Genomic DNA, 26,709 nt, shown 5'->3' on the forward strand with positions numbered 1-26,709 from the left:
CAACATCTTGGATGCCCTGGGGGTAAGCAGATAAACATCAAATTTTCATATTTGGGTGAACTATCCCTTTAACAGGAGCAAAGGAAGCAAAGTTTCCTTACTTTAGCAAAGGAAAACCAGTCTCCTCTTGGCTTATATCGAAATCCTCTGACATTCTTCTTTTACAAATCCTCGTTTTGTACTTCTAATTAGTGACCGTTGTTTTGCTTTGATCTCTTGCCTGCGCTACCGTTGTTTTGCTTTGATCTCTTGCCTGCGCTTCCGCGTTCGTCACTTCTGAGCGGCGCATGCGCAAAGCCGACCTCATACGTCATCCACCCAGAACTGCTTCCGTTTACAACAGTGAGCGCAAGCTAGATTAAAGTGATTATTACGTTTTGAATATGGATATTTTTCTTACAAAAACGCATCGATTCGCTACAGGAGGCCTTTGTTCACCCCCCGGAGCCATGTGAGGCACTTTTTTTTATGGATGGGCGCTTTTTATTTAATTTCTTTTGGACTGAAGCACTGCAACACCCGCTGACTGACAGCAATGATAGAGCTTGGAATAGCCAGGACAATTTTTAATATAACTCCAACTGGATTCGTCTGAAAGAAGAAAGTCATATACACCTAGGATGCCTCGGGGGTGAGTGAAACACAGCCTAATTTTCATTTTTGGGTGAACTAACCCTTTAAAGCCCAAATACAGTCACCAAAAGTAAGCAAAGTTAGGCTATAAATAAACTACATCACGGTCGATTTCAATGTCTCCATCGCTTAAGCTTCCGATAACTCTTGTAGTCTTTGTTTAAAATGGACAAGTAGTAATGTTTCAGTAAGAATAGTTTGCAGGAGTGCAAGTTTGATGATTGCACCCTTTCTGTCATTCTTTGTTCATCCAGTATGGCACAGTTAGTATGAAGAATAAGACTGTTGAGGAGGCGTATCTGGAAATGCTGAAGCCTGCAGAAACAGTGACGATCAGAGTCCAGCATCGTCTGGATGAGTTCAACCAGGTGAAGGACACTCCTGGAGATGGATTCTATATCAGGTACAGCATGATCTCGTCTGCATCGACATACATCACCATTCATGGCCACTTTCCGTTTCCATAAAACCAAATGCCAATGTTTGGGCCTTGTGTGCGCTGCTCTAAATATAGATATGTGAGAAAACTGCTGCAATGGGAATCTTTTAATCTCTTTAATTATGTTTAAGATGGAGGGTGAGATATTGTATCTGGCGGTGAAGATCGTATCACCAAATCGCCATAATTTGTGTTCTATAATAGTAGCTGTGGTAATTAGACGGTTGGAGACAGAGATGCATTGTGTCTGCATGGTGGAAAAAGAATAATGGAAGAGGGCTGTTCAGAAATAGCCGTGTTTGTCTTTGCAAATGAAATTCTGTGGCCCGCAGCTGTTGCAGGCGCTTTTTATGCCTGCTCTCCCATGATGTCACAGGCAGTAAATAATCTCCGTCAATCCACATGTCATGAATGACCAGGGATGAGGAGTTATGGGTGGCCGCTAAAAGCCGCCTCGTGCTACTCCCAGGAATGAGGGATCGACTCTGTCCCGGCCTCTTCCTGAATTTTTAATTCGTTCTTTCCTTCCTTTATTTTTCTTTGTCTTCTGCACTCTTTTCATTTGTCTCGTATTACCTCGTTCTTGCAGACGCCGCAGCCTTTCCCCATGTATAATGCTGTCACTTGTTGAATTATTCATGTCCTCTTTCTCTTCCAGAGCACTTTATGACCGAGTGGCTGAGACTGAGCTCGATCTCTCTTTTAAGAAAGACGACATCCTCTATGTGGATGACACTCTACCAAATGGCAACTTCGGCACCTGGATGGCCTGGCAACTTGATGAAAATGCACAAAAAATTCAAAGAGGGCAGATCCCTAGCAAATATATGTGAGTCACACCCTCTGAAGACGCGATCTTTAGAAAGCATCATATTATTAATACTTTTATTTACATTTATATTTGTATTCTTTTTTTGACAGTAAAGACATTGTTACAAAAGATTCTGTTTCAATAATGTTGTTTTTCAAACTTCAAAAAATCCTGGGGGGAAAAAAAACAATTCCACACTTTCCATGCTTTATTACACAGCACAACTATTTTCATCTAATAATAATAAGAAATGTTTAAAAACTGCTTATTAGCATGATTTCTGAAGGAACATGTGACTTTGAAGACTGTTGTAATAATACTGAAAATTCCGATTTGCATCAGTGTAAATTATAATTATATTTTACAAAATTAGTATTTTTACTGTATTTAAAAATACAAATAATACAAATGAATGGTGGACATAAGAAACACCCTTTTTTAATAAAAAAAAAAAAATTTAATTTACTGCCCCAAAACTTTTGAATGTGTAGTGTATAAATATTGGCTGAAATTTGGCCACTTTTTTTTTTTTTTTTTGCAACAGATGCAAACCATTCCCACTTGGCTGATTACATTTTTAAATGTTATTATTATAGAATTTTATATTTTATTATTTTACATGAGTATTATGTGAATATGTTGTAATGTTTAAAGTTAGTGTTTAATTTCAGCAATCTTGAGTACATACAATTTGTGGTATAAATGTATAACTCTGTAGCCTTTTAGCTACATACTAGATTTATATTTTCTGATTTCATTCAACCACTAGTTAGAATTAACTTGAATTCATGTGTTCGGAATAATGCATAAGCTTACCTCAGACACAAAAATGTGTGTATACATAGGTTATGACCACTGATCTATAATAGTCATTATAGATCAGTGGTTATGACTGGTTTTTAAATGAACTGAATAATAGGAGGTAACAGTATGAAACATACTATACAGACGACTGCAGTTGTGTGACCTGGACTCATGTTCTGCTGTAGGATGGATCAGGAGTTCTACCGCAGACACAGTATGACTGAACTGAAGGACGAGGCGGGCTCCAGTAAGACCCTCTCCGCTGCCGCACGCCGATCCTTCTTCCGCAGGAAACAGAAGCACAAACGTAGCAGCTCCAAAGACGGGAAAGATGCTGTAGCCTTGGACGCAATCAGCACAGACTCTATTCCATTCTTAGATGGTGAGACCCTCCAGTATCTCATAATGTAGTGCTGGTGGAATTAGCATTTTTATAAGATTGATGTTGGCCCTGTTTTGTTTTTTTGGGGTGTGGTCAGATTTTGTGAGTCTGGCCTATCAGAGAGTGCAGAAGATTGACTGCACGTCTCCCAGACCGGTGCTGATCCTCGGCCCGCTGGTGGATCCTGTTAAAGACATGCTGGTCAAGGAATCCCCCGAGAAATTCAGCAGATGTGTGCTCGGTAAATGTCCACTAGTTTTTACCTGCAGTGTGATCTCTGTTGAAATGATTTTTGTAATCCTAGTGTACGGTTAACTGTTTATGCTTTATGGCATTGAGATTTATCAGTACTGGTTGTGAGTTCTAATAATATCTGACTGACACCACTCTCTAAATACAGATGCCAATATAACACATTTTCCAGAGAATGAAAGCAAATAATTGAAGATAAATTAGGCATTTTAGTTGGCTAATTGATTGTTGCTTTTTACTACAACTACAAAGATAGTCTATACATTAACTGTGAGCGAATTTTGCAGTTTTCTTAGTATTTTCCATAATAGACACAGCACAGTCATTTATAAACAACAGCATTATCAAATACTGTCATACCAATGATGTCAAAAGTGCCTGTACTCCATTGAGAGGTTACTAAAAATCATTACTAAAATTTTAAATTATATAACAACTATAACCTGACTTTTGCAATGTTGTTAAAATTAAATAAAACTAATAAAAACGAATCAAAATTATTTCTAATTTTCTCTTAAGTTAAAGTATTAAAATTACTAAAACTGAAATAAAAATAAACTAAAGCTAAATGGAATTTACTGAAATAAACCTAAAAGTAAACTGAAAACTGAAAAGATAAAAGTAAAAAATCCAAAATATATAAAAAAATACTATAATAATATATAAATTATACTAAAATATAACAGGTTCAGTACCCACTCAGTTTGGTACCCATATATATATAATGGTGTGTGCCTATTATAAAAAATTATCGTATAAGGGAAAACATTTTCATTTTTAATTTTAAATTGAGTTGTCTAGTGATTAAAGCCGTTATCACGCGTCAATTTTTTTTACAAACATTTTTAACTTTTTTTTTTATTTATTGAATGGTTGTTTGAAAGAAAACTTCGTTCACTTAATTGAAATGTACTTGGTGTACAAGCTGTCATTTTATTTGAATTTGTTAGTATTGCAATTCATAAAGGACTGTTAAATTGCATATTAGTTTTTGCTGGTTTGGCCTAATGATGCTGCTGAATATGAGTGTGCTGAGCTTTGTTTGTTCTGCTTATCCAGAGGTGATGAAGGCTTCCCAGCAGGCCATCGAGCGCGGGGTGAAAGACTTTCTCTTCATTGACTACAAACGGAGGAGTGGCCATTTTGATGTGACTACTGTTGCCTCCATCAAGGAGATCACAGACAAGGTTTTTCCACACCTCTGCTGATCGCATCTTAGTCAAATTTTTTATGATTTTAAATTGAGACAATATAGCCCTTAATAATAAGCTAAAATCTGATAAATCTTTTAATTAGATGAATATCAAGAGCTGAGGTTCATGTTTGTTGATGTGCTGTCAGTGAGCTCTTGTTTCTCTGTTTGCAGTCGCTCATGCTGTATATATGTAACATGACTCAGACCTGTTCTGTGCTGTGTCGTTCTCTCTCGTAGGACTGTCACTGTTTGCTTGACATTGCACCTCACGCTATCGAACGGCTTCACAGCATTCACATTTACCCGATCGTCATTTTCATTCGCTACAAAAACGCAAAGCAGATCAAGTAAGTGTCCACATCCCTCTTCACACATACTTCTCGAATATTTCAGCGACTTAGAGAGCCAGCTGAGCTCTTGGGTGTCCTTGTGGGGCCCGTCCAAACACACACACACACGCACACACACTTTCTTTAAGGCCCTCCTGGCACATTTGTTCGCCAAGAAGTTCCTGTGCGCTCCCTCAGGGCCCTGGAGACATTTGGGAAATGGAAAGCAGTTTTACTGTGTAGGCTGCATTTGACTTGGAAGAACTGCTGTTAAATAGATGAAAATCTTGGCTCACTTTAACCATAACGTTCCACAGATATAGGACAAGATATATGACAGCGTAGGCAGCCGCTTCAGTCTTTCTGTCTGTGTCTCTCTCCTTTGCTCTCGCTCAAGGTTGTCCGCCGAAGGCGCTTTGCGAGATCCCCTGCCCAGTCTATCAGATGAGGAAAATTAAAGCCGACTGTAGACCGTTAATATGCATATCACGGGTTCACAGCATACTGTACTGATAGCTCTCTAGGGGTGTGAGACTTAAAAGGACAATAAATCCCAGCTTTATTCTCCTGATAGCGTTGCATAACCGTGCCTTTAGGTCTCTTCAGCGCTTCCGTGTGGAGTTGTCCCAACAGAGGTTTTTAAGTTGGTGATTTCCCAGAAGGATTAGCAAATCAAGCCTGCACTCGATGACTGTGGGGATTAATGCAGGTCATCTGTGACCTGCTGACTAGCACCTACTTTATATAAAGGCAACCCGAGTTAATCAGTACTGCTCTCATTAGCACTCAGGATCATGACATCATGTCATGTACAATGACTTAATAGGCTCTTGCGTTTCTTGAAACTCAGAAAGGCTTTCTATGAATACTCACATACACATACACCAGGGCTGGTTGGTATCTTCATATTCAAATATTCATGATATGTTCACCAGGATTCTGCACCAGTATAAAATAAAGCAACAATTAAATATTACCATGATTTTAATAAAATTAAGTCTGAAGTCTCTGTGTGACATTTTCCATGTAATAATATATATACAGTGGGTACGGAAAGTATTCAGACCCCCTTATTTTTTTTATTATAGTAATTATTTAACATTTTATTTTATTTTTTTAGTTTTACTAGTAATTTTTATTTAATAGTTAAATTAAATAAATTTAATATAGGAAATCTTGTAAAAAATGCAATATTATTTACATATATGCATCATTTTTTAACTACACACTCACACAGACAGCGCCTTTCACAGGAGGGTGTTTACATAGACTTTCTTTATTAGGTATCTATATGTTTTTTACTTTTGTGTTTTGTTTTATTTTATATGTAATATAAAAATGATTGGGAATGAAGTTAAAAAAGGCAATATAGGAAATCTAGTGAATATTTTATTTTATTTTTTATTTTGTTTTACTTTACACAGACAACACCTGTCACAGCCAGATGTTTACATAGATGTTCAGTTGTTTTGCCCTGCAGGAATCTATGTCTCAAGGGAGCTGCACACTTTTACTCAGTTTTAGTATTTAACAGCTGATGTCTTCATTTTACAAGTGTTTTATTATTATGCACCCCTCCAAAATGTTGCTGCTTGAACCACGTTTGTCTCAAAAGAACAATGTCATTGTGCATGTTTAATCTTGTAATGTCATTATGAATGACTGCCTCTGTTTGCCTGTGTAGAGAGCAGAAGGATCCAGTTTATCTGCGGGATAAAGTCTCTCAAAAACATTCCAAGGAGCAGTTTGAGACTGCACAGAAGATAGAGCAGGAGTATAGAAAATTTTTCACAGGTTTGCTATTCTTATCTGCCTCTGTACAAATCGGTTTCAAAATATGACACCATGTTGTGAAGCAGATGTATTTATTTATTTTAACCAAATATGATCATATTACTCATTTAATATAGTAAATTACAATTAAAGTACATTTATTGAGTTTATTTTAATTTTAAGAAGGGAAAATAAATCTCTGTATAAATTGCCATATGGGAACAGTAAGATTTAAAGAAAGAAATTCAAACTTTTATTCAACATTAAAGGTGTTTATAATGTTACAAAAGGTTTCGGTTTCAAATACATGCTGTTCTTTTGAACTTTCGATTCATGAAAGCATGACTCGCTGTTGTTTGATGTTTCCTTACAGGTATCGTTCAAGGAGGCACCTTCCCTTACATTTGCACTCAGATCGTGACTATCGTGGATCAGGAACAGAGCAAAGTTCTGTGGACGCCGCTGGGCTCTCTGTAGGGCTCAGAGACTTACAAACACTAGACTTTATACACAACACACGCAAAGGTACACTAACGTTATGAGCGTCACGTTAAGATAGTGATTCTTTTTTTTTGTCTATTCGTTTTTATTACGTTATTAATTGTAACTTTTATTTGTATATGTGTGTATGAGTGTCTACAGGTATGTGTGTGTGTGTGTGTATGCAAATGCAGGACGATAGCACTGAAGTATTTGTTCGTTTCCTTTGGTCTTCCTGACAGACATGTAAAGTTTTAGCAATGCTGCATTTAAGACACTCGTTTACAGAGCAATCAGTCGGTGAATTGTTTAACGTCTGCCTGAATGTGAAGTCCTCCATACAAGCAGCCCTGCTCCAAAACGGTATGCGTGACACCCTCCTACGTCTGACATATCAGCTCAAGGACTGAATCCTCGTCTCGTGGTTTAAGAGTCGTTTGTGGCCAAGTTTGTTGTGTAGATGTCCGTGAACGTTGCTTTGAATCGTAGTGCTTATCTATGGAGCCGAGACAGACAGCAGCTAAGCGGTTTCTACGGGCCAAATGGAAGTGCCTTTGGAGATCTACTGAGCGTATGACAATGGCATGAGGTGAAAGCCTGGTATTTAAACAGTAAAACTTCTCAGATTGCACTCCAGGGCTAGACAGACCACTGTGTACTATGAGATCTCGAAGCATTCTCATAGCAGAGCTTATATTTAGAGAGAATATACCACGTAACACTTGTACTTGTGCATACGAACTGAAGTACGAGCACACATGTATGCGTATGTTTGCAATTTCATCGAAATATATAGAAATATATTTACTGTATTTTTACTAGGCTGTAGTCCTAGGAGTGTGACGGAGTGTCACGTCTTAGCAAATATTAGCATGTTTGTGTGCGCGCGAGGGAGAGAGAGAGCGAATGCACGTTTCTGTTGGTGTATGTTTGTCAGTCACTTTTATATGTACTACACACTAAAAACAAAACAAAAGCAAAAAAAAAAAAAAAAACATCACGAAAAGAAAAGTTGCAGGGTAAACCTGAAATGGTTTTCTTAAATCTGTTTAAATGTTAGTGGTTTTTCATTGCTATTTAAACATTTTTTTTTATTATTATTATTATTCAAGAGGCATGTTATGTCTCATGCAGACCAGTAGCCCCATTAATGTTGTGCCAAAAACACATTTTCTTTCGTTTTTCTGTTTTGCACTTCCAATGTTCTGAACCCTAAACAAATGACTGTTTGTAGGTCTCCAGTAGAATGGAAATAGGTACTATAATTTTTACTGTAAAATAATATCCATGTGTATCACTCCAGCTCCATACATTTCATTTACTGCCTTTTCAAAGAAAAAAAGTGAAACACTGCATAAAAAGGGATTTCTTATTACATTTTTTTTTTTCACAGTAAGATATCAGTCCATTGGGTTGAAATTAGACATTTTTTAAAAGTGAATCTAACGCCTAACTATTATTCTGAATAGCTAGTATACGGTTTTACACGAGGGATTCATCACCACAGAGTATTTATATTACGATTAAAACACAGGTACTGTTTCCATTGGGATTTCTTTTATTCTAAAAGAATGTGATTTGGATGAAAACGTCATTAATGCGAGAATAAAAGTCATTTTCTGTATCTCACAATGTCATTAAATGAATCACGATGGTGTGTGTTTGTTTGATGGGTGTATTGATTGTGCTCCATCATATTAAGGGTGTCATACAGCTGCTTCCGCAGCGCCGGTTGCATCTACGGCAGATTGACATGTGCTGTAATTGAGTGTGGAGCTGTCTTATTTGTTGCTCCTCCTTGAAGCTGATGCACTGCGTCTAACCATGGGGAAGATACGGTGTTAATTACTGGAACTAAGGTGAGCTCTCAGACAATAGCTGCATCTGTAAGGCTGTCAGCTGCTGTTTGGGGTGCATGTGGCTGTTAAACTCGACGTGATGTGACATTTTCTTATTGTTTGCAAAAAATTATTGTCAAAAAAAGTTGTTTTATCAGACCATCAGCTGACCGAGTAGAACACTACAGCACTATGTCATTTGAACTTGCCTTGATGGCACTGAAAAGCACTGGTGAAGGCTGTGTAGCTTTAACTGCATGTATTTCTGAATTATAGTTCTAGTATAGATAGACAGACAGAGACAGATGTAAAGATAGATACTGTAGTGTAGATAGACAGATGTTATAAACACATAGGTGTGTGAATATAGATAGATGTAGCGGTAGACAGGCAGTTGGATGTAGGTATAGACAGATACACAAACAGGTAGCCTATAGACCAGGGGTGGCTAACCTGTTTGGCATAATGAGCCAAAAAAAAAAATGTATCACTGCAAAGAGCCACACAACAGATATGCAAACAACAGTATATCACAATACAAAATCCATGTCTGTATCAACATTCGTGTATCTGTCTATATCTACATCCATCTGATAGATAGAGAGATAGATATCGTCAGGATAGATATCGTAAGATGGATGGATGGACGGATGTAGATTGAATAGATATAAGTATAGACGGATGGATATAGATATATAGACCGATGTAAATACAGTCAGATGTCGATATAAACGGATGTAGATATAGACATGTAGATACAGACAGATAAGTGGATGTAAATATAGATAGGTACAAATAGATGATGTAGATATAGATACAAAACTGATAGAGATACATTTATCACATTTTAAGTAAATTAATGTACTATGAACAAACATCTGTTCATATAACATTGACTTAATTTAATAAATGCCATAATATACTTGGTCATTTTTAGCTCAAGTTATCGAATTAACTAATATTGACAAACTGACAGACTTTTTATTGTAAAATGTCAGAGAATATATATATAAAAATCTTGTGTTCCATGGGAAAAAATGTTAAAGAGTATGTAAATAATAATTTTCCTTTTTTTTGGGGGGGGGGGTGAACTATTATTTTTAATCTTACCAGTTTAAATCATTTGATCTCAACTGTCCATTAGCATTCAATATTTCAAGTGTGTACTATAATAAAACGCATGCAATTGATTCATAAGTATAGACGGATGGATATAGATATATAGTATATATATATATAATAATATGAACTATTATTTTTAATCTTACCAGTTTAAATCATTTGATCTCAACTGTCCATTAGCATTCAATATTTCAAGTGTGTACTATAATAAAACGCATGCAATTGATTCACATATTTACATATTAGCAGCAAAGGCTGTCACTTGCACATTAATCATTTGTGAAACGGGCTTCAAAACTGTAGCCAAAGACTTAATTATAATATGCTGCTTTAAACAGGCATTGAATAATAGTGTGCTTCTGGCCACACATTCCTCCTTGTTTTCAGCTGCCCTTCAAACAAGAAAGAAGAGTCATCAGGTAAGCCCTAGCAAACATTCTCCTGACAGAGAGAGCACTGGCTGTACGACAGCACATTTCCTTAGTAAAGGATTAGTGTGGTGTGTAGCACTGAAGATGCCCTCGGCCATGCCAGCGCTGATTATCACAGTTCAGTCATGAGAAGTCAAGCTCCTCCTCCAGGCGCGTCCTCATTTGGCTCGTGCTGATTTCTTGTCCTGAGCTTCCTCTCTCAGCCACAGGAAGCCCTTTGCGGCATTCTTAGGCTTCACCCCGAAAGCAACACGTCCTTCAAGTCCCCTTCCTCTTTTTTTAGAAAGGGTCGAGTCTCCTGCTGGCGTATCAGTTTCGCTGACAGCTCTTCTGAACTTGAGAACTAGTACTAGAACCTGAGTGGTCAACTAATGAAAATTTTTTCGGCCTCAGCATAATAAAAGTGTGCTCTTCTCTTCCAGCATTGAAATAAAGTTCCTGTGGATGTCTGTGTAACTAAGCTTTGCATCTGTCAGCTATGCTGTTGTTTGATGCGGCTCTTGCAGGAACCAGTTCTTTAGCCGTCTAAGCTGACAGCTGGGCACGTTTTCCAGGAAGACGACCAGTCGTGGATCCTATTGCCCTCCATAAATAACACCACTGAGGCCGGGTCTGCAAGATCCAGACCCTACCAACTGGTGGCCTACTAGAACAGACGGCTATCTGTGATGAGATGGAAAACCATTAAAAGACCCCCTCACATGATACAAGAATATATAGTTTCAGCTAAAGAGAAGGATGGAATATGTTGCCAACACAATATGCACACATAGGGACATATTGAGAGAAATCAAGATTTGATTGATTGTTTTTTAAAGGTGGTAGTATTAATTTCTGTCACATGTCTATTGGGTAAGACTCAGGGTCTGTCCTGTCTTAGTGTAACCCTGAAACTGGAGCTATATTGAGAAACCATGTTGCTCCAGGTGCAAATGTCAAATCACCAAGCTCAATGTTGTTTACACTAAACTTGCACCTCTGCTGTTGTCCAGTAGGAGGAGAAGTAACAGATACAGTTTGAACATTTATTTGCTGCTCAACAATGGTGAAAGCAAAATTGAAATCTGAATAAATGCACTTTTGTTTATATGCTTAGACGTTAATATATATAATTAAATGTGCAACTTTATTTTATTTTTTGGGAAATAAAATTCAAGATAAACAGTAAATTGTAAAGACACCTAAAAAAAATCATGTTTAGTATATCACTGAAAGATATCACTCATTTAGAAGATACAGGAACTGTAGAGGCCAATGCAGTTGATGACATGACTGCCACTAGATCTGTTTCATTTGTCCTCACTGATGACTGTTGGCAGCAGGAAGATCAACTCTGTAACATTTACATGCTTGCATTATCCATTAAGCACACCATCAGACAAATGAATGCCTAATCATTTGTTGGAGAACACTTCATTATACATCTGATCCAATAGTTACTAGAATAAAGTCAACACACAATTCTGAAAGGTCAAAAACTGCAAAAGATGAAACTGAACCAAATACTATTTTATCATTTTAGGTGGTCAATTTATATACATGCACAGAGATAACTAAGCAAATGCATAAATAGGCCTAAATAAATAAATGCATAAATAAATAAAATAAAGACTGGAATATTTTGGAGTCGACTATAGGCCAGCATACACCAGCTGACAACCATCTACAAAGATTCTGTTTCAGCTGCTATTTTGGTTAAGTAACAGCATCTCTCAGACCGTAAATCATAACCATAAAAATCACAGATGTCAGTAAATCTCTTTTACACATCATTGGGTTTTATCTATGTTTATACTTTGAAAATGACTTGTTTTAGGGTCTCATTTCATAGCCTGTCAAGTACAGGCACAGTGTATCTTGTCATCTGTGTTATAAGTATCCACATAATAATAATGATGATGATGATGATGATGACAATAGGCCTAATAATAATTATGATGAAGCCCAACCTTTATTTGTTATATTTTATCATCAATATTTAGCTATAAAATGTAATTTGTCAAGTTACACTTCGTTACGACAGATTAGATAGGCCTATTGCTTAAATACAGAATATCTAAGCCCACTTTATTAGGCTTTTTGAAAGCTCATCTCTTTAATACAGCCTCTTAAACAAGTCAAGAATGGGAAAATTGTCTGTGTCTTATTATAGGCCCTATGTATTGTAAATATTATCAATCTGTGTGGTTGGTTTTCCCCCTTTTTAAATATATATTTATGAAGATGCTCGCTAATGTTGATGCGTTTAATAATAATAAAAAATAAATGTCCGTATGCTCTCTCTTCCATCTTTATTATAAGGGTTTGGCTCCGCCCTCCTACCTGTAAATCTCCCCAGCAATCTGTGGAGCAGATCTGACGGACTCCGCCTGGATCTGCTGAGGAAAGTGAATGGGGACAGCGACATGTTATTGAGAGCGGAATAATCGCCGAAACGCCGATATTTGAACGGGTTCTCCCACCGAGCCCTCGCAAGACTACAAAGAGCGGCTCGGTGCCCAGCAGAATAGCTTTGGAGACATTGACTAAATTGGCGTTTATGAGAGAAATCTCGATTAGACGCCGCTGAGGCGACCCTGTCACTGGATGGACGACAGAGAGCTTGTAGACAGCCGTTTGTCCGCGTTTCTCTCACGACTCCTCTTGCTTTCTGACTGATAGCAACACAGACCGCGCGAATATCGGTTTTAGTCTCCATTTTATTTTGAAGATATGGAAAAAGACGAGGAAAACCCTTCAAAATGAAATATGAAGTCGTCTTTCATGCGGATTTAAATGTCTCGCGCTGAGGGTAACGTTAACGGACGCGCGTTTCCTCCTCACGCTCTCCAAGCTGCTGCATTTCTCGCTCAAAAATATTAATCACACTAAGCAGACGTGGATAGAAAAATTGAGAAGAAAAGAGAGGGATATTTGAAGCAATATGGCTGATGGCTGGGGTTGGGGGCGCTGGCAGGAGCTCTCCAAAGCTTCATCTCAATGCTAGCTGTGGCAGATGGCAACGGATCCTATGGCAGCAGCTGTAGAATGAGTAATAATATCAATTTGAATAAAAACCCGGACTCTTCTGTTTCTATATCGAAGATGGACCTGATCATCCCGTTCTCACCAGACGTACCCTGTGACAACAATGGTCAGCGCATGTGGTGGGCTTTCCTCGCCTCATCCATGGTGACGTTCTTCGGGGGTCTCTTCATCATCCTCCTGTGGAGGACCCTTAAGTACCTGTGGACGGTCTGCTGCCATTGCAACATCAAAAACAAGGTAATGCGAGCCCTTTTCCCTCTCCACGAAAAGCACCATTAGCTGGAATTAAATGGTCGTGTTATCTTTGTGCATTGGTAGTTTATCTTCATAACTAAATGGCATTTGGATGGCAGTGGATTGGCATTGATAGAAGTAATTCATTGTGAGTAATACATTGGATCTGCATGACAATTTCGCAGCAAGCACTCAGTCTGAATAAACCACTGGCACAGACCAAAACATGTCAGCATTTGCACATTTAAAGAACTTGGAATTAAGAGATTCATATATATATATATATAATATATAATATATAATATAATATAATTATATATATATATATATATTATATATATATATATATAGAGTGTCAACAAATGAAAGCCTTTTATATAGGCCTCATATGTGTATGAACAAATTACAGTATTTAAATCTTTTATTTTATTTGATCCTTTTTTCTCCTTGTTAGTGGTTTGTTGATGGATGAAAATGGTTGATAGGTGTCAGTTAGAAAAATATTCAGAGAATACACAAGATTTGTATCAGGAATTAGAGATGTAAAGGTGTACGCAATCAGTAACCCGGTAATCCATTTAAACTGTTACTAGATTCCGTCTGTAACCTTGTAAACAAGGCGTTTAGACACAAGATGACTGCAGAATGAAGTTATATTAGACAGCTTTTAGTCATACACTGACTGTCTTGAAAGTCACATAGTAACTTGTATGCATAAAAGATTATATTTGTTACTTTGGCTAGTGGTTTGTTGATGGTTGTTTAAAGTATATATCAACCTTTTAAAAACATGTAATATATGGTTCATTATGCGCAGTAAAATTAAAAGCAAGCCAGTACATTAATATAGATGAGCATGGTCATGTAGGGACACAGATTATCTTTAACTAACAGCCATCATTGACTACAAACACATTTTAGTGTTTGATTTTCATGGGAAACCAATCTAGACCGGTTGCTTGCAAGTGTGTGAAATGTAGGATTCTATTTTTCACATTTTTTCAATTTGATAGTAATGTGATGGCTTCCATTAGGCACTCAAAATGGACTCGGTGAGACCCAGTGTGCGATTGCAACAACAGTGTGGCTTGTCTTCTGCGTATCCATCATCTTTGACGGATTGGCTGCAATCCAATGTAAATGGAAAAGTGTTATTCACATTTCTAGAGACTCAATGCAGACATAAAAAAGGACCGAAGCTTCATTTTGGCTGCTTCATGTGGGATTTGAGGAGACAATACCCAGTGAGTTATAATTAACCACATGAGGCCTGGATTCAAACAGCCAATACACTTTAATCCCTATTAGTATCTACCGACTAAGATATCTGTCTGGAAATGACTTAAAAGATAGATTAGATGGTTTGTCTCCCTGCTAGTTTGTCAATAACCTTGGCTGTGGGGTTTTCTCGCATTTAAATGGTTGAATCCTTCTCGTTCGGATGAGACTGTGTTGAACTTGTTATTTATTTAAATGAGAAGGGTTAATGACGTCTGTGAAGTCACCAGTCTTCATTACCATTTAATTAAGTACATGTACAAGCGTTCCAGCAAAGCAGAGTCTGTCTGAAACTGACACTATAGTTCATCCTCTTTGGATGGAAGTTGTTAAAACGCAATCAGGCCTGTGTTTATATCACCTGCTGTTGGGAAGCCTTGATTAAGCCTTGTTGTCTTCTCTGGGATATGATGTATAAGTATAAACCTGACTGATTTGCGTCGTCAGTGTTTCCCTACCAGTGGCTGATGACAACCCGTTGTTGGGCCATTGGGAATGAGTATGTTGTGCCAAATGATATCTCACTATATCCCGTTTCCAAGAAGAAATGAAAATGGGGCTGTGGATAAGTGTGTGCATTTGATGTGTTTCCTAGTGGAAGGAGACTCTGGAGGGGTGACTTTGTGGACTGGTATTGACACTCTGTTGCAAGGGGAACATGCTTGTTAGGAGCATTAAGAGACTGAAACGTTATCCCCCATGCAGCTGACTGAGGACGGCAGGTCTTCCAGGCATGGTGTCAGTAATGGGACGCGCAGCAGAGGCCGGCCATGTTGAGCAAGTGGGTGAGACTGAGAGCGTGCCATTATATTAGTCATAGAGATTGCACCGTACAGGTGTAATGCACCTGAAAACAAGATCCCACATCATCTTAGTTGCTCATCTGTGCTTCCTGCTTGTGTTTTACACTTTGCGGATTGGTTATTCGCTGTGTCTTCCCATTGTTCTCTAGGTGATAAGTACCCCTAGGTACAGTTGCGACACGGAAGGAATGATGACTTAAAGGGTTCATATGATGTTGCTAAAAAGAACATTATTTTGTGTATTCGGTGTAATGAAATGTGTTTATGCGGTTTAAGGTTCAAAAAACACATTTTCCCACATACTGTACATTATTGTTTCTCCTCTATGCCCTGCCTTTCTGAAACGCGTCGATTTTTGCAAAGCCCCACATCGTGACGTAGACATGTGGGGGGCGTGTTTAAACGAGGCATTTTAGGAGGGCGTGGACCAGTTTTAACTTTTATAAAGAATATCTCTTTGGGTTTGAGACTTTAGTCTTTGCAACTTTAGGGATCTTATCTATTCACGAACAGCTTGTAACACTCCAAAGAGAAAGGAAAACTTGAAATCGCATCATATGACCCCTTTAATGTGACTCTCTCTTTGTCCTCTGTGGCACCTTGCCTCAGGCTCCAGCTAAAACAAATGTGCTTTACCCTACAATACCTATTGAGTCTTACAGGGAACCGTTTCTTGTCCTTGGTAAAGGGGCAAACAGAATAAATGTAGGATAATGCTCAGTTTTAGAGTTTTTTTATTTTAAATTTCTTGCACTGGTAGCAGGTAGCAACACCACTGACAGTAACAAAAACACTTGGCATCCTTTTATTTGAGTTAAGTAGGTTTGTTGGTGCTTTAAGCTGACTTTCTAAGTGAGGGGCATATCGATTCAAGAACCATGGCAAAAAACTGTGGCAACTATGGTAAAAATGCTACGGTAAAACCTGTTAATTGGTTAACAGTATATTGCCTTACTTTATACTGTAAAAAAAAATAATAAATCTAATGGGACATTTTGTGTAATTTTACAGCAAAATCCTGTTAAATAAATATTTTTGGAAGTGAAAAAGATCAAGTCATCTTATAATTTGCAGTGCAAAAATTCCCAGAATTTCCAGTGTATTCACACTTCACATTTATATATATATATCAGTTAGGCCTATATATATTGGGTTTTTATATTATATCTTATGTTTCTAAATGAAGGTTTATACTATTATATTAGTGTTGTATATCACCATGTTGCTGTTTTATATTTTTGTTTATGACAAATATATTAGTATTTACCTCAGCTACTTCTATTTGTATGCATGTATGTATTTATTTATTTATTTTGCAGTGTACTTTTCAGTTAGTACACTTTTTTGAATATATAATGAATAAAGCTGGTTGGTTGCATATTGCCATCTTTGCTTTTGTTAAGCCAATCATTTGAGCTATGACAAATCACTTTGGAGCTACAGGAAGAATTGCAACTGATTGGCTGTTGGCATCACATGAACATGCACAGTCCCATAGCCTTTCACTAGCGACTGTCCTGCCGGTGCATGAGCTGTGACGTCAAAGGGAGGAAAGGGAAAGATATGAGGTTTCCAGAACACATCAGAATACATGGCTTTTTTTTATATTAAATGCTCCTTGTTCACATGATGCTGTAATTATGACATCTATCAGCAGAGGCTGACTTCCACTAGCAAAACATAAATGCTTACATACATACTTTACCTTTAATGAGTTTGCTTATTTTAATAAGGCAGACACTATCCACATTAAATGCATGTTTCTTTGTGACCCAAATTTCTGTTTCAATTTTGCCAGAGGTTGCAAAAACACTACTAAAGCAGAGTTTGTTATTGATTTATATACCATGTTTATTTAATATTGTTTTGTATTTCTGCTCTAAATTGCTTTATTCATTTCCCTGTCTTGTTTTATTGGCAAATGACATGAATGTGTTTACCAAAAGCTATTGTTCCTTGAAATGAGCCTTTGCTTTTTGATCCAATGATTTAGTCCATGTCCTGCATGACTACCGTTTTCCATTTTAAAGCTCAAGACGCTCTCTGACCCACTGGAGGGTTACGTCTCAAATGAGGCGTGTGTTTTGTATGCATGTGTTATGAGACTACAATACAAAGATATTTTATAGATCTAGGGCTGAACTTTGTATTTTCATTAAAGCACTCAGAATTACTGAGATGCCTAGGAAGTGGGTTTGTTGTGCGCCTGTGCATCCCCTCGTGCTTGGCAACGCGCCGGCTGCCTTTGGGCTAACAGGAGGACAGCACACACCCAAAGATCAGCTGTCCCTCTCACTAACACTCTAACACAATGTACCCTGTGAGTCTGTGCTCGGTACATGCCTCTATAGCTCCATTGTGAGATAAACATCAAATTATTTTCATTGTCACTAAGATAGTTTGCATTTTGAAAATGCAAATGAGTACAGTGGAAGAGCATGTGGTGGAAGTCAAAGGATACTTGGGTGTTACACTTCAGTAGTAATTCTGCTTTAAATTAAGCTTTTTCGAGTACAGTTATTTTTCCCTCTGGCTTCTTTTAAAGCCTTGCAACAAAGTCCATCTTGTAACCGCTCAATAAGAATGATGTGAAATTGATTTGCTATTGATCACAACAGTCTGTCTATGTACACTTCTTGAATTGATATCTGGAAATGGTTTAAATGGCGTATAGCCTTGGGATGTCACGTTGGCCGTTTGTTGTTGTCAATATGACAAATGAGTATTAGGGCTGCACGATATATCGTTTCAGTATTGATTTTGCGATCTGTGCATCCGCGATTGTCACATCGCAGGATGTGCGATGTTTAATGTACTGATTGTTATTAGGGCTGTCAAAAAAAAATCTTATTTCGAATATTCGTTGAATTTAAAATAAAAATCCACATTCGAATGCAAAAACGGTGTTTGTTTTTAGTTTTTTACACACAACGCATATTTTGCGCATTTTTCTAGAGGGACGTCTATTACCGTTGCACTGCATCTCGCACAAAGGAGCCGCATGTTTAGAAAGCCATGTAAAATTAATTGTTCAACTTTGAAAAAACATACCTCGAGACTTTATGGCGGGTTTTTTCCCCATCCCACTGCAACTTGTGTTTTTAAATGAAAAATGTACTCTGTGTGATTTCGGACCTTTCTATTAAACTATGCATACATGCATGATGCTGTTTTGTTTATAGTTGTTTAAGCAACTTAATTATAATTGGTTTATAAACATTATGCACTTTGAATAAACGTGCATTAGTAATATTTTGCTCGATGCGCCCTTTTGTGGCCTCAGGAGAGAAGCCAAAAGCTTTTCTTCACCCTAACTGAAATTATAGATTTTAAGTTCTAATATAATTCGAATTTTGATGATATTTAAGTAAAAAATGTGAATTTAGTTTTTCAGCTATTTTGACAGCCCTAATCATTATATTTATACTGATCGATTTCTTTGCTCACACACCGACACCGTGTCACCGGACACGACATCTGTCGTGTCATGCCACCCTGAGCGGGTCTTTATCTGAGCGCAACTCAGATAAACCATATATTTGTCGTAATCGTGTGTTTATTAGTCACACTGAATTAATGAAAGCAGTTAAATCTTCTGTTTATTCAGCAACCGCTATAGGGATTTCCTGGGTTTCTTCTGCGAGGTGTATTTGGAGTTTCCGCACAAGAGCGACCTCTGGCCTTCGGATGGAGATTTACTGCTGATCACAGAACCGTGCTTCACTGAAAGATGCGCATGACAATCGCAGCTTCTGCCTAATCGCGATTTATCACCTTTGTGATTTAATTTCGATTAATCGTGCAGCCCTAGTTCATAGTATTTTGTAGACACAGTGAGAACCACGCAGATGCACGTGAACTCTGAATTCTATTCACTTTTGTGTCTATTAATGAATGCGCGAAAAATTATACACATATGCGCGAAATTGTCAAAATGCATGTCTCTGCAAGTATCCTTGTAAACACAGTTGCTTATGGCTTAGGTGAAGGTAAACAATTGAGAAAGAAAATGATATGAGAGAAAATTTTGTAGCTTTAACTAGTGTTGTCAAAAGACCCGGTATTTCGGTACCAAGTCGGTACTAAAAAAATGAAAACGTTACGGTACCAGGTTTTAACACAGATTTATTAGATTTAGCCTAATTTATACAGTGAAGACTTTGTAGTGTTATTTTACATTTGATTATTTGATTTCTGTAGGTTACCTGAATATTGTTAGACCTGAAAAATATTAAAGCACTGTTTATTTCAATTGTATCTTTATTCTAGTATATTTATCTATGTAGGGCTGCACGATTAATCGAATGCGATTGTCATGCGCATTTTGTTAAAAAAGCCGGTTCTGTAATCAACAGGAAATCATCGTCACGTGCTTTCAGATGGAGCAGTTAAGCAGTGATAAAGGAATTGCATTATAAATATACTTTATTGTAATGAAAATTATAATAATAAGAACTCGGATAAACTGTATATTGCCGTAGTCGTGTGTTTATTAGTCACGTTGAATCAATGAAAGCAGTTGAATCTTCTGTTCTTTGTTCTGTTATATTTATCTATGCTTGTAATTTGTTTATTTTCTATGCTGATTTACTCGCCTACAAAATCACCCCAATCATTGATTTTATTTTTTCCAAATAGAGCTATTCAAGTCATCTAGTGGTTTTGTTTTCATATCACAATATATATCGCAGAAAAACAAAATATCTCAATGTGAGTTTTTTCCAATATCGTGCAGCCCTAATGAGTATGCAAGTTTTCCTTTCTCTTTGGAGTGTTACAAGCTCTTGGTGCATAAAGAAGATCTGTAAAGTTGCAAAGACTAAAAAGAATGTGTTTTTTGAACATTAAAGCATGTCAACATATTCTGTTACACCAAATACACAAAATAATGATCTTTAAAATAGCATCATATGACCCCTTTAAAACTGGGGAAGAGACTTCTCATATCATCATGGTGCGGTATAAAAACATGTCAGATTTGTTGCTGCAGCCACTAGGATGGATTATGGTTGAATTGAGCGATAAGGATGTATGAAGAAATTGAAACTGACAGTTGTACAGGGCAGTCAGGCCTCAGAGCTGTTTTAGCATACTCTTAAATACTTTTTCTGAGAGTGATTTATTTTCTGTCAAACATGTCCACTTATTAAAGGACTTGTGTGTTGAACACTTCAATTTTTTGGTCCCCTGATATGTGTTATTCTTACATAGTGCTTTAATAATAACCTCAGGTGAAATGTGCTGTTACAGTGTGTGCTACACAGAAATTACAGATCAGTTCATCTGTAGGCAAAGTTGTTGTTTTATTGCTGGAAACAGAAATTATTTAGTATATGTGAGCAAGGCCTCTGAGTTCTGTCTAGCATACCGGCCATAGAGGCCTGACATTACTGTCATGTATTGTTGATATTGGCCCGGCATAAGCATGCACTACAAACACAGGGCAAAGACTGACCGGTTCCCATTGCTGTGGTCAAGACATGTAAAGACAAGTAGACAAGTAAAGACAAGTAAAACCCTAAGGATTTACACACTTTTGCACTTTTTCAGGGGCTGAAGCCTTTGCCAGGTACATTTAATATATTAATGAATTGATTAAATAAAATAAAATATAATCAGAATGTCTTTTTTTGACAGTTTTTTTTGTGTGTCAAGGTCACAATTTTGAAATAGAAATAGAAATAGTGCAAAATTATAAACATTTCTGCTTTTTGTATCTTAATTTTTCTGTTTTGAATGTTTCAAAATCCTTGAACTTCATATTTAACTGAAAAAAAGCCCAGATTTTCAATGTGGTCTCAGACTTTTGGCCCCCACTGTATTAGTTGTAAAATTGGGGCTTGGTTGCAATAGGAAAGGTTTGCCTGAGTCAGGAGAGGCATTCCTCGCTGGTGGCGACACCAGATCTCACTGGCTGGTCAAAACCGTTAGCACATGGGAAAAGATAGCAGGATGGCCATGGAGCTCACAGAGGAAGCCGCTGCTGGCTGGATCAGCTGCTGTTGTCTTTAAAGAGCCTTGTGTGCGTGTAATCTGTCTGCAGTCAGAGCCACCATGTGCTCTCATCTCCACTAACCCCTAGCTAATATTAACTAGACCACAATTAGACGAAACACAGTTTGCCTTCATATTGTTATTTTGAGTTTAGTGGAGGATGGCTGTATGAAAGCTGGTTAAGAGTTACAATTAATGACTGTCTTTAATAACGATTCATCAATGTGAATCAACCCTCTACGCACTTTGGCAATATAATCGCCACTGGCTAGTAAATAGAAATTATTATTAAAAGATACTACTACTACTACTAACAATATACAACGCACTAAGGATTGATGAGCTGCTGGGTTCATGAATATTAATCACGTTGGCAGCGTTGCCTCGAACTGATTTGCTGAGATCAAAACAGGGACCGTAATAGATGAGTGCCAGCCAATGAGAATGCCGTTTGTGCATTAGCTCCGCCCACTACCGGAGAAACCGGCATATCTTATGCTTGTTCTTAAAAGCTGAAGAATTCTAAATGAACTCCGTTATTTTGACTGGAAAATACAACAAAGAATATGGTTTACATGTAGCGCGTCGATTGAGCGTGGTAGACTCACGCTCTCTCTCTTTGCATGTGTGTGAAACAGCGTTATCAGCAAAGTGACGGCGAGTCGTGCGCCTTCACACTAGAGTTTACGGTGCGTCAAATACAGGTGCCCTGCACATCTATGCTAAACTTCTAACTAGCCTCTCACACACATACTGGCAAGTAAAATCTAAGAATTTATTAGCCAATGGCTAACGATAGACATTATTTAGTCGCCCAGAGTAAGATTTAGTCGCATATGCGAGTGATTTACTTGCAGTGTAGAAGGTTGTGAATTGTTGGTCCTTATGAAATAACCACAAGGCCTCTTGTTGTGTTTTGTCTCAGAAGAAGTAGCTCTTGAGCCTTGAGAGTGCGGTTCTACTTTTGATAACACTTTCCTCTCAAATGTCTTTGGCACTTCACCGTTCCAAGATGAAAATTGATGCATTACTAATGGAGCAGTCCGAGCCTTTCATTTAGAGAGTTATCTGGACGCCTATCCAAACGCGGCCCCTGCGACCAGCCCCTGAGCTCTGATTCGCCCACATCTCAATGAGCTTAACATCATAATTGGTGCTTTGATTGGAAGCAGTGATGCAGTGTGCAGAGGAGAGGAGAAGCGAAGGGTAAAGGACGTTCCTATGACCTTCAGGGATGTGGACTGTGCTGCCGAAGCCTCGCGCTGCTCTGTGATTTGGCTCCATCTCTCCCGTGTGCTCGCAAGCTAATAACAGGTTGTGCTTCTGATGGCAGGCGGCAATTTTAATAACCTGCTTGGCTCTTAGCATGCACTACAGCACATTGGTGTGATGAGATGGAGTGCTTTTGATGTGCCTGCAAAGGTTATTCCACAGGCTGGTTTAATTGAAGAAACGTTACAAAAGCAGCTCTTCTCAGCTCAAAATGCTGTTGAAAGCTTTTTAAATGAAACCACATTTTTGCTCTCTACTTTTAGGATGTATAAAGACCCCTTTTAAAGCCTCAATGGTGTTTCATTTGTTTAAAAAGTAATAGTGGAAGGAATGGGGCTTGTGAAAAGTGAGACGAGCGTTTGTAAAATAAGCTCTGCACATGACATGGCATGTTAACATCATGTAGCCTACATATGTTGTACACTGAAACATAAGTTCATTGTTGTAGGTCTTGGAGAAGGAAGCAATTAATGCAGGTGTAGTTTTTTTTGAGCTGATGTTGTTGGTTATGTTTCTGTCCGTCTTGTTTCATTACATTAGCTACTTAACGTATCATGTAAAAGTACAGCTGTTATACATAATGTAACTGTACTTTTCATACTCGTTTCACTTTTTTATCCCCAAATATAAAGATTTTTCTAAGAATGGCACATTGAGTAAAACGTATATTAGTGATAGAATTATACTAGAAGATAGAATTATAAAGATAGAAGATAGAACTATAAAATTAGATATTACTCTGCAAATAGCAAGACATCTGCAAATATACATTTTGAACATATATTATTAATGCTAATACACAACACACAAATAAACAATGCTATTATTAGTAATGCACTAAAATTTTGGTAACCAAAAATATTTGGAGCAGAAATCATTGACATCCAACAATAGTGTTGAGTTGGCATTTCACAGATCAGAATCAGAATCAGAATGAGCTTTATTGCCAGGTATGTTTACACATACGAGGAATTTGTTTTCGTGACAGAAGCTTCCACAGTGTAACAGAATGACAGTGACAGAACAAAAAAACACAGATAATAAAAAATTTAAATAAATTAAAAATTAAAAATAGAACAAGTAAATAAGGAATAAAAATATACAAATCGACAATTGTATGTACAGGTATATAACAATAGACAGTTGTATGTACAGGTATATTATGTGCAAATTGAAATGTAGACTGAGTATGTGTGTTAGATAAATAAGTGTATGAGTGAATAAATAGTGTGTGTTCCACAGTTATTGTCAAGTGTTCATGAGATGGATTGCCTGAGGGAAGAAACTGTTCCTGTGTCTGGCCGTTCTGGTGCTCAGAGCTCTGTAGCGTCGACCAGATGGCAACAGTTCAAAGAGGGAGTGTGCTGGATGTGAGGGGTCCAGAGTGATTTTGCCAGCCCTTTTGCTCACTCTGGATAAGTACAGTTCTTGGAGAGAAGGGAGGGTTGTACCAATGATTCGCTCAGCAGTCCAGACTATCCTCTGTAGTCTTCTGAGGTCAGATTTGGTAGCTGAGCTGAACCAGACAGTTATAGAAGTGCAGAGGACAGATTCAATGATGGCGGAGTAGAACTGTTTCAGCAGCTCCTGTGACAGGTTGAACTTCCTCAGCTGGCGAAGGTATAATTATATCATTAAAAGGTTGATGTATATAAACTGCAATTTAAATGTTTATATACAACTTTTTATGTTGAGTGTTGATTATTCAGTTAATTAGATTAATCAGTTGATCATTAAATAACCTTTATTTTTGTTTTCAGTTTTCTGCAATTTCGGTTTAATACTACAATAATACTATACTAGTAAATAACATAATACTACTCAAAAGCATAGTAGTTCTGATAGTAGTTCAGCAGATAGATGTAGCTCAGGACATAGTGTTATTCAGTCAGTAGAACACAGGCTGTTGTTTTTCCCAATTAAACCTCGGGGGACAAAGGACAGATTATTGGCTTACACGTGAAATTGAGTTGATGGTGCTGGATATTGTATTTGATAGAAATAATCATATTATACATTTTGTTGTGAGGCATGTTTCTAAAACACAATGAGTTTTAGGGCTGCACGATTAATCGAAATTAGGCGATAAATAAAGGCGTTAAATCGCGATTAGGCAGAAGCTGCGATTGTCATGCGTATCTTTCAGTGAAGCACGGTTCTATGATCAGCAGTAAATCTCCCTCCGAAGGCCAGAGGGCGCTCTCGCGCGGAAACTCCAAATACGCCTCGCAGAAGAAAACCAGGAAATGCCTATAGCGGTTGCTGAATAAACAGAAGATTTAACTGCTTTCATTAATTCAACGTGACTAATAAACACACGACTACAACAATATATGGTTTATCTGAGCTCATCTAATTATAATTTTTATTATAATAAAGTATATAATAATGCAATAATGCATTGCACTGCGAGAAAAAGCAAGGGCTGAAGAAGAGAGAAAATGAAAAGAACACTGACAGATTTATTTTGTAAACAACCTAAAGTTAAGCTCTTCTTTGGTGAGGGTTAGGATGGTGTATGCGGTGTTAAATTTTACATTCAGCTCTGCCAGTTGCACCGAACGGCTGGCAGCTAGGGGTGTGCGATATTGACAAAAAATTATATCTCTATATTTTCTGGGATTTTATCGATAACAATAATTTGACTGAGTGTTACTGTGCTGATATCTTAAGGACTACAGTGGACAGCTGACTCCTAAAATTGTTTATATTCTTCATATTCTGTGTGGTGGTCAGTTCACAGCAGTGACAGAAATGAATCTTTTCCAATATGTTTAAATAGATTTTTACTTTTTATGGTCATTTTTACCATAAAGCCATTTTTTCTAAAAGTGTGCATTATCATTTGAGTCAAATTCTTATATTTAATCAGTCAGTTATATTAAGACATTTGGGCTGCTATCAAGCAAATGAAAGTATCAATCAACAAAATTCATCTTTACAATGCAGAGGAAACAGAAGCTGCATCTGAAATGGCATTTAGATGCATTTACACACTGATTAATGCAGGACATGAATGCATTTAGCCTGCAGTTACACATGCATAAATAATATTTTAATATTGTAAACATAAAACGTTGAATACTGATATTTGAAATATTTGAAACTTTAAATGTGAAATTAAAACCGCCAGCAGGTGGCAGCAAGTCACTGTTAATAAGTGAGTCATTGCGATTGAACCGAATCATTTAACGAATGATTCATTCAGGAACGAAATGCCCTTATGTTGCTCAGACACGCAAAACAGCGCTGTGACTGTGCTTGGAATTATTTTTGTTGGCGAAATAGAGCAAAAACAGGCAATATAGTGTCTAAAACGTAAGTCTCTTAATATTAACTTCTTTTTTTATTGAGCAGTTGTATAAAATCAATATCAAATTTGTAATCATGCAGATTTTTGGAGGAAACCGCACTCTTCTTGTGATATTGATTAACTATATCAGGGATAGGCAACGTCGGAGTGCCGCCGTCCTGCAGAGTTTAGCTCTAACCCTAATCAAACACACCTGAACAAGCTAATCAAGGTCTTCAGGATTACTAAGGCTATAGACAAGTGAGTTTTTTTTTTTCAGGGTTGGAGCTAAACTCTGCAGGACATCGGCACTCCAGGAC

General features: G+C 37.5%; 2 protein-coding genes across 4 annotated transcripts in view; both read left to right on the top strand.

Moving 5' to 3' along the window:
- The window catches only part of LOC107698145 (disks large homolog 5-like), an 80,870-nt gene extending 72,117 nt beyond the window's left edge, over positions 1 to 8,753 (top strand). The window contains exons 26-33 of the mRNA XM_016499081.1: positions 888 to 1,036; positions 1,731 to 1,901; positions 2,873 to 3,069; positions 3,167 to 3,310; positions 4,381 to 4,508; positions 4,754 to 4,863; positions 6,530 to 6,639; positions 6,992 to 8,753. Of these exons, the coding sequence (XP_016354567.1) occupies positions 888 to 1,036; positions 1,731 to 1,901; positions 2,873 to 3,069; positions 3,167 to 3,310; positions 4,381 to 4,508; positions 4,754 to 4,863; positions 6,530 to 6,639; positions 6,992 to 7,095 (1,113 nt within the window). The 3' untranslated portion in view covers positions 7,096 to 8,753. The remainder of the gene's footprint in view (positions 1 to 887; positions 1,037 to 1,730; positions 1,902 to 2,872; positions 3,070 to 3,166; positions 3,311 to 4,380; positions 4,509 to 4,753; positions 4,864 to 6,529; positions 6,640 to 6,991) is intronic.
- Positions 8,754 to 13,446: 4,693 nt separating this feature from the next.
- Positions 13,447 to 26,709, top strand: part of LOC107698159 (calcium-activated potassium channel subunit alpha-1) — a 248,967-nt gene continuing 235,704 nt past the window's right edge. For all 3 annotated transcript variants that reach the window (XM_016499115.1, XM_016499116.1, XM_016499117.1), the window contains exon 1: positions 13,447 to 13,753. In XM_016499115.1, coding sequence (XP_016354601.1) covers positions 13,469 to 13,753 — 285 coding nt within the window. In that variant the 5' untranslated portion in view covers positions 13,447 to 13,468. The remainder of the gene's footprint in view (positions 13,754 to 26,709) is intronic.

The sequence above is a fragment of the Sinocyclocheilus anshuiensis genome, unplaced genomic scaffold, assembly GCF_001515605.1.
Source record: "Sinocyclocheilus anshuiensis isolate Anshui unplaced genomic scaffold, SAMN03320099.WGS_v1.1 scaffold1734, whole genome shotgun sequence".
Lineage (NCBI taxonomy): Eukaryota > Metazoa > Chordata > Actinopteri > Cypriniformes > Cyprinidae > Sinocyclocheilus > Sinocyclocheilus anshuiensis.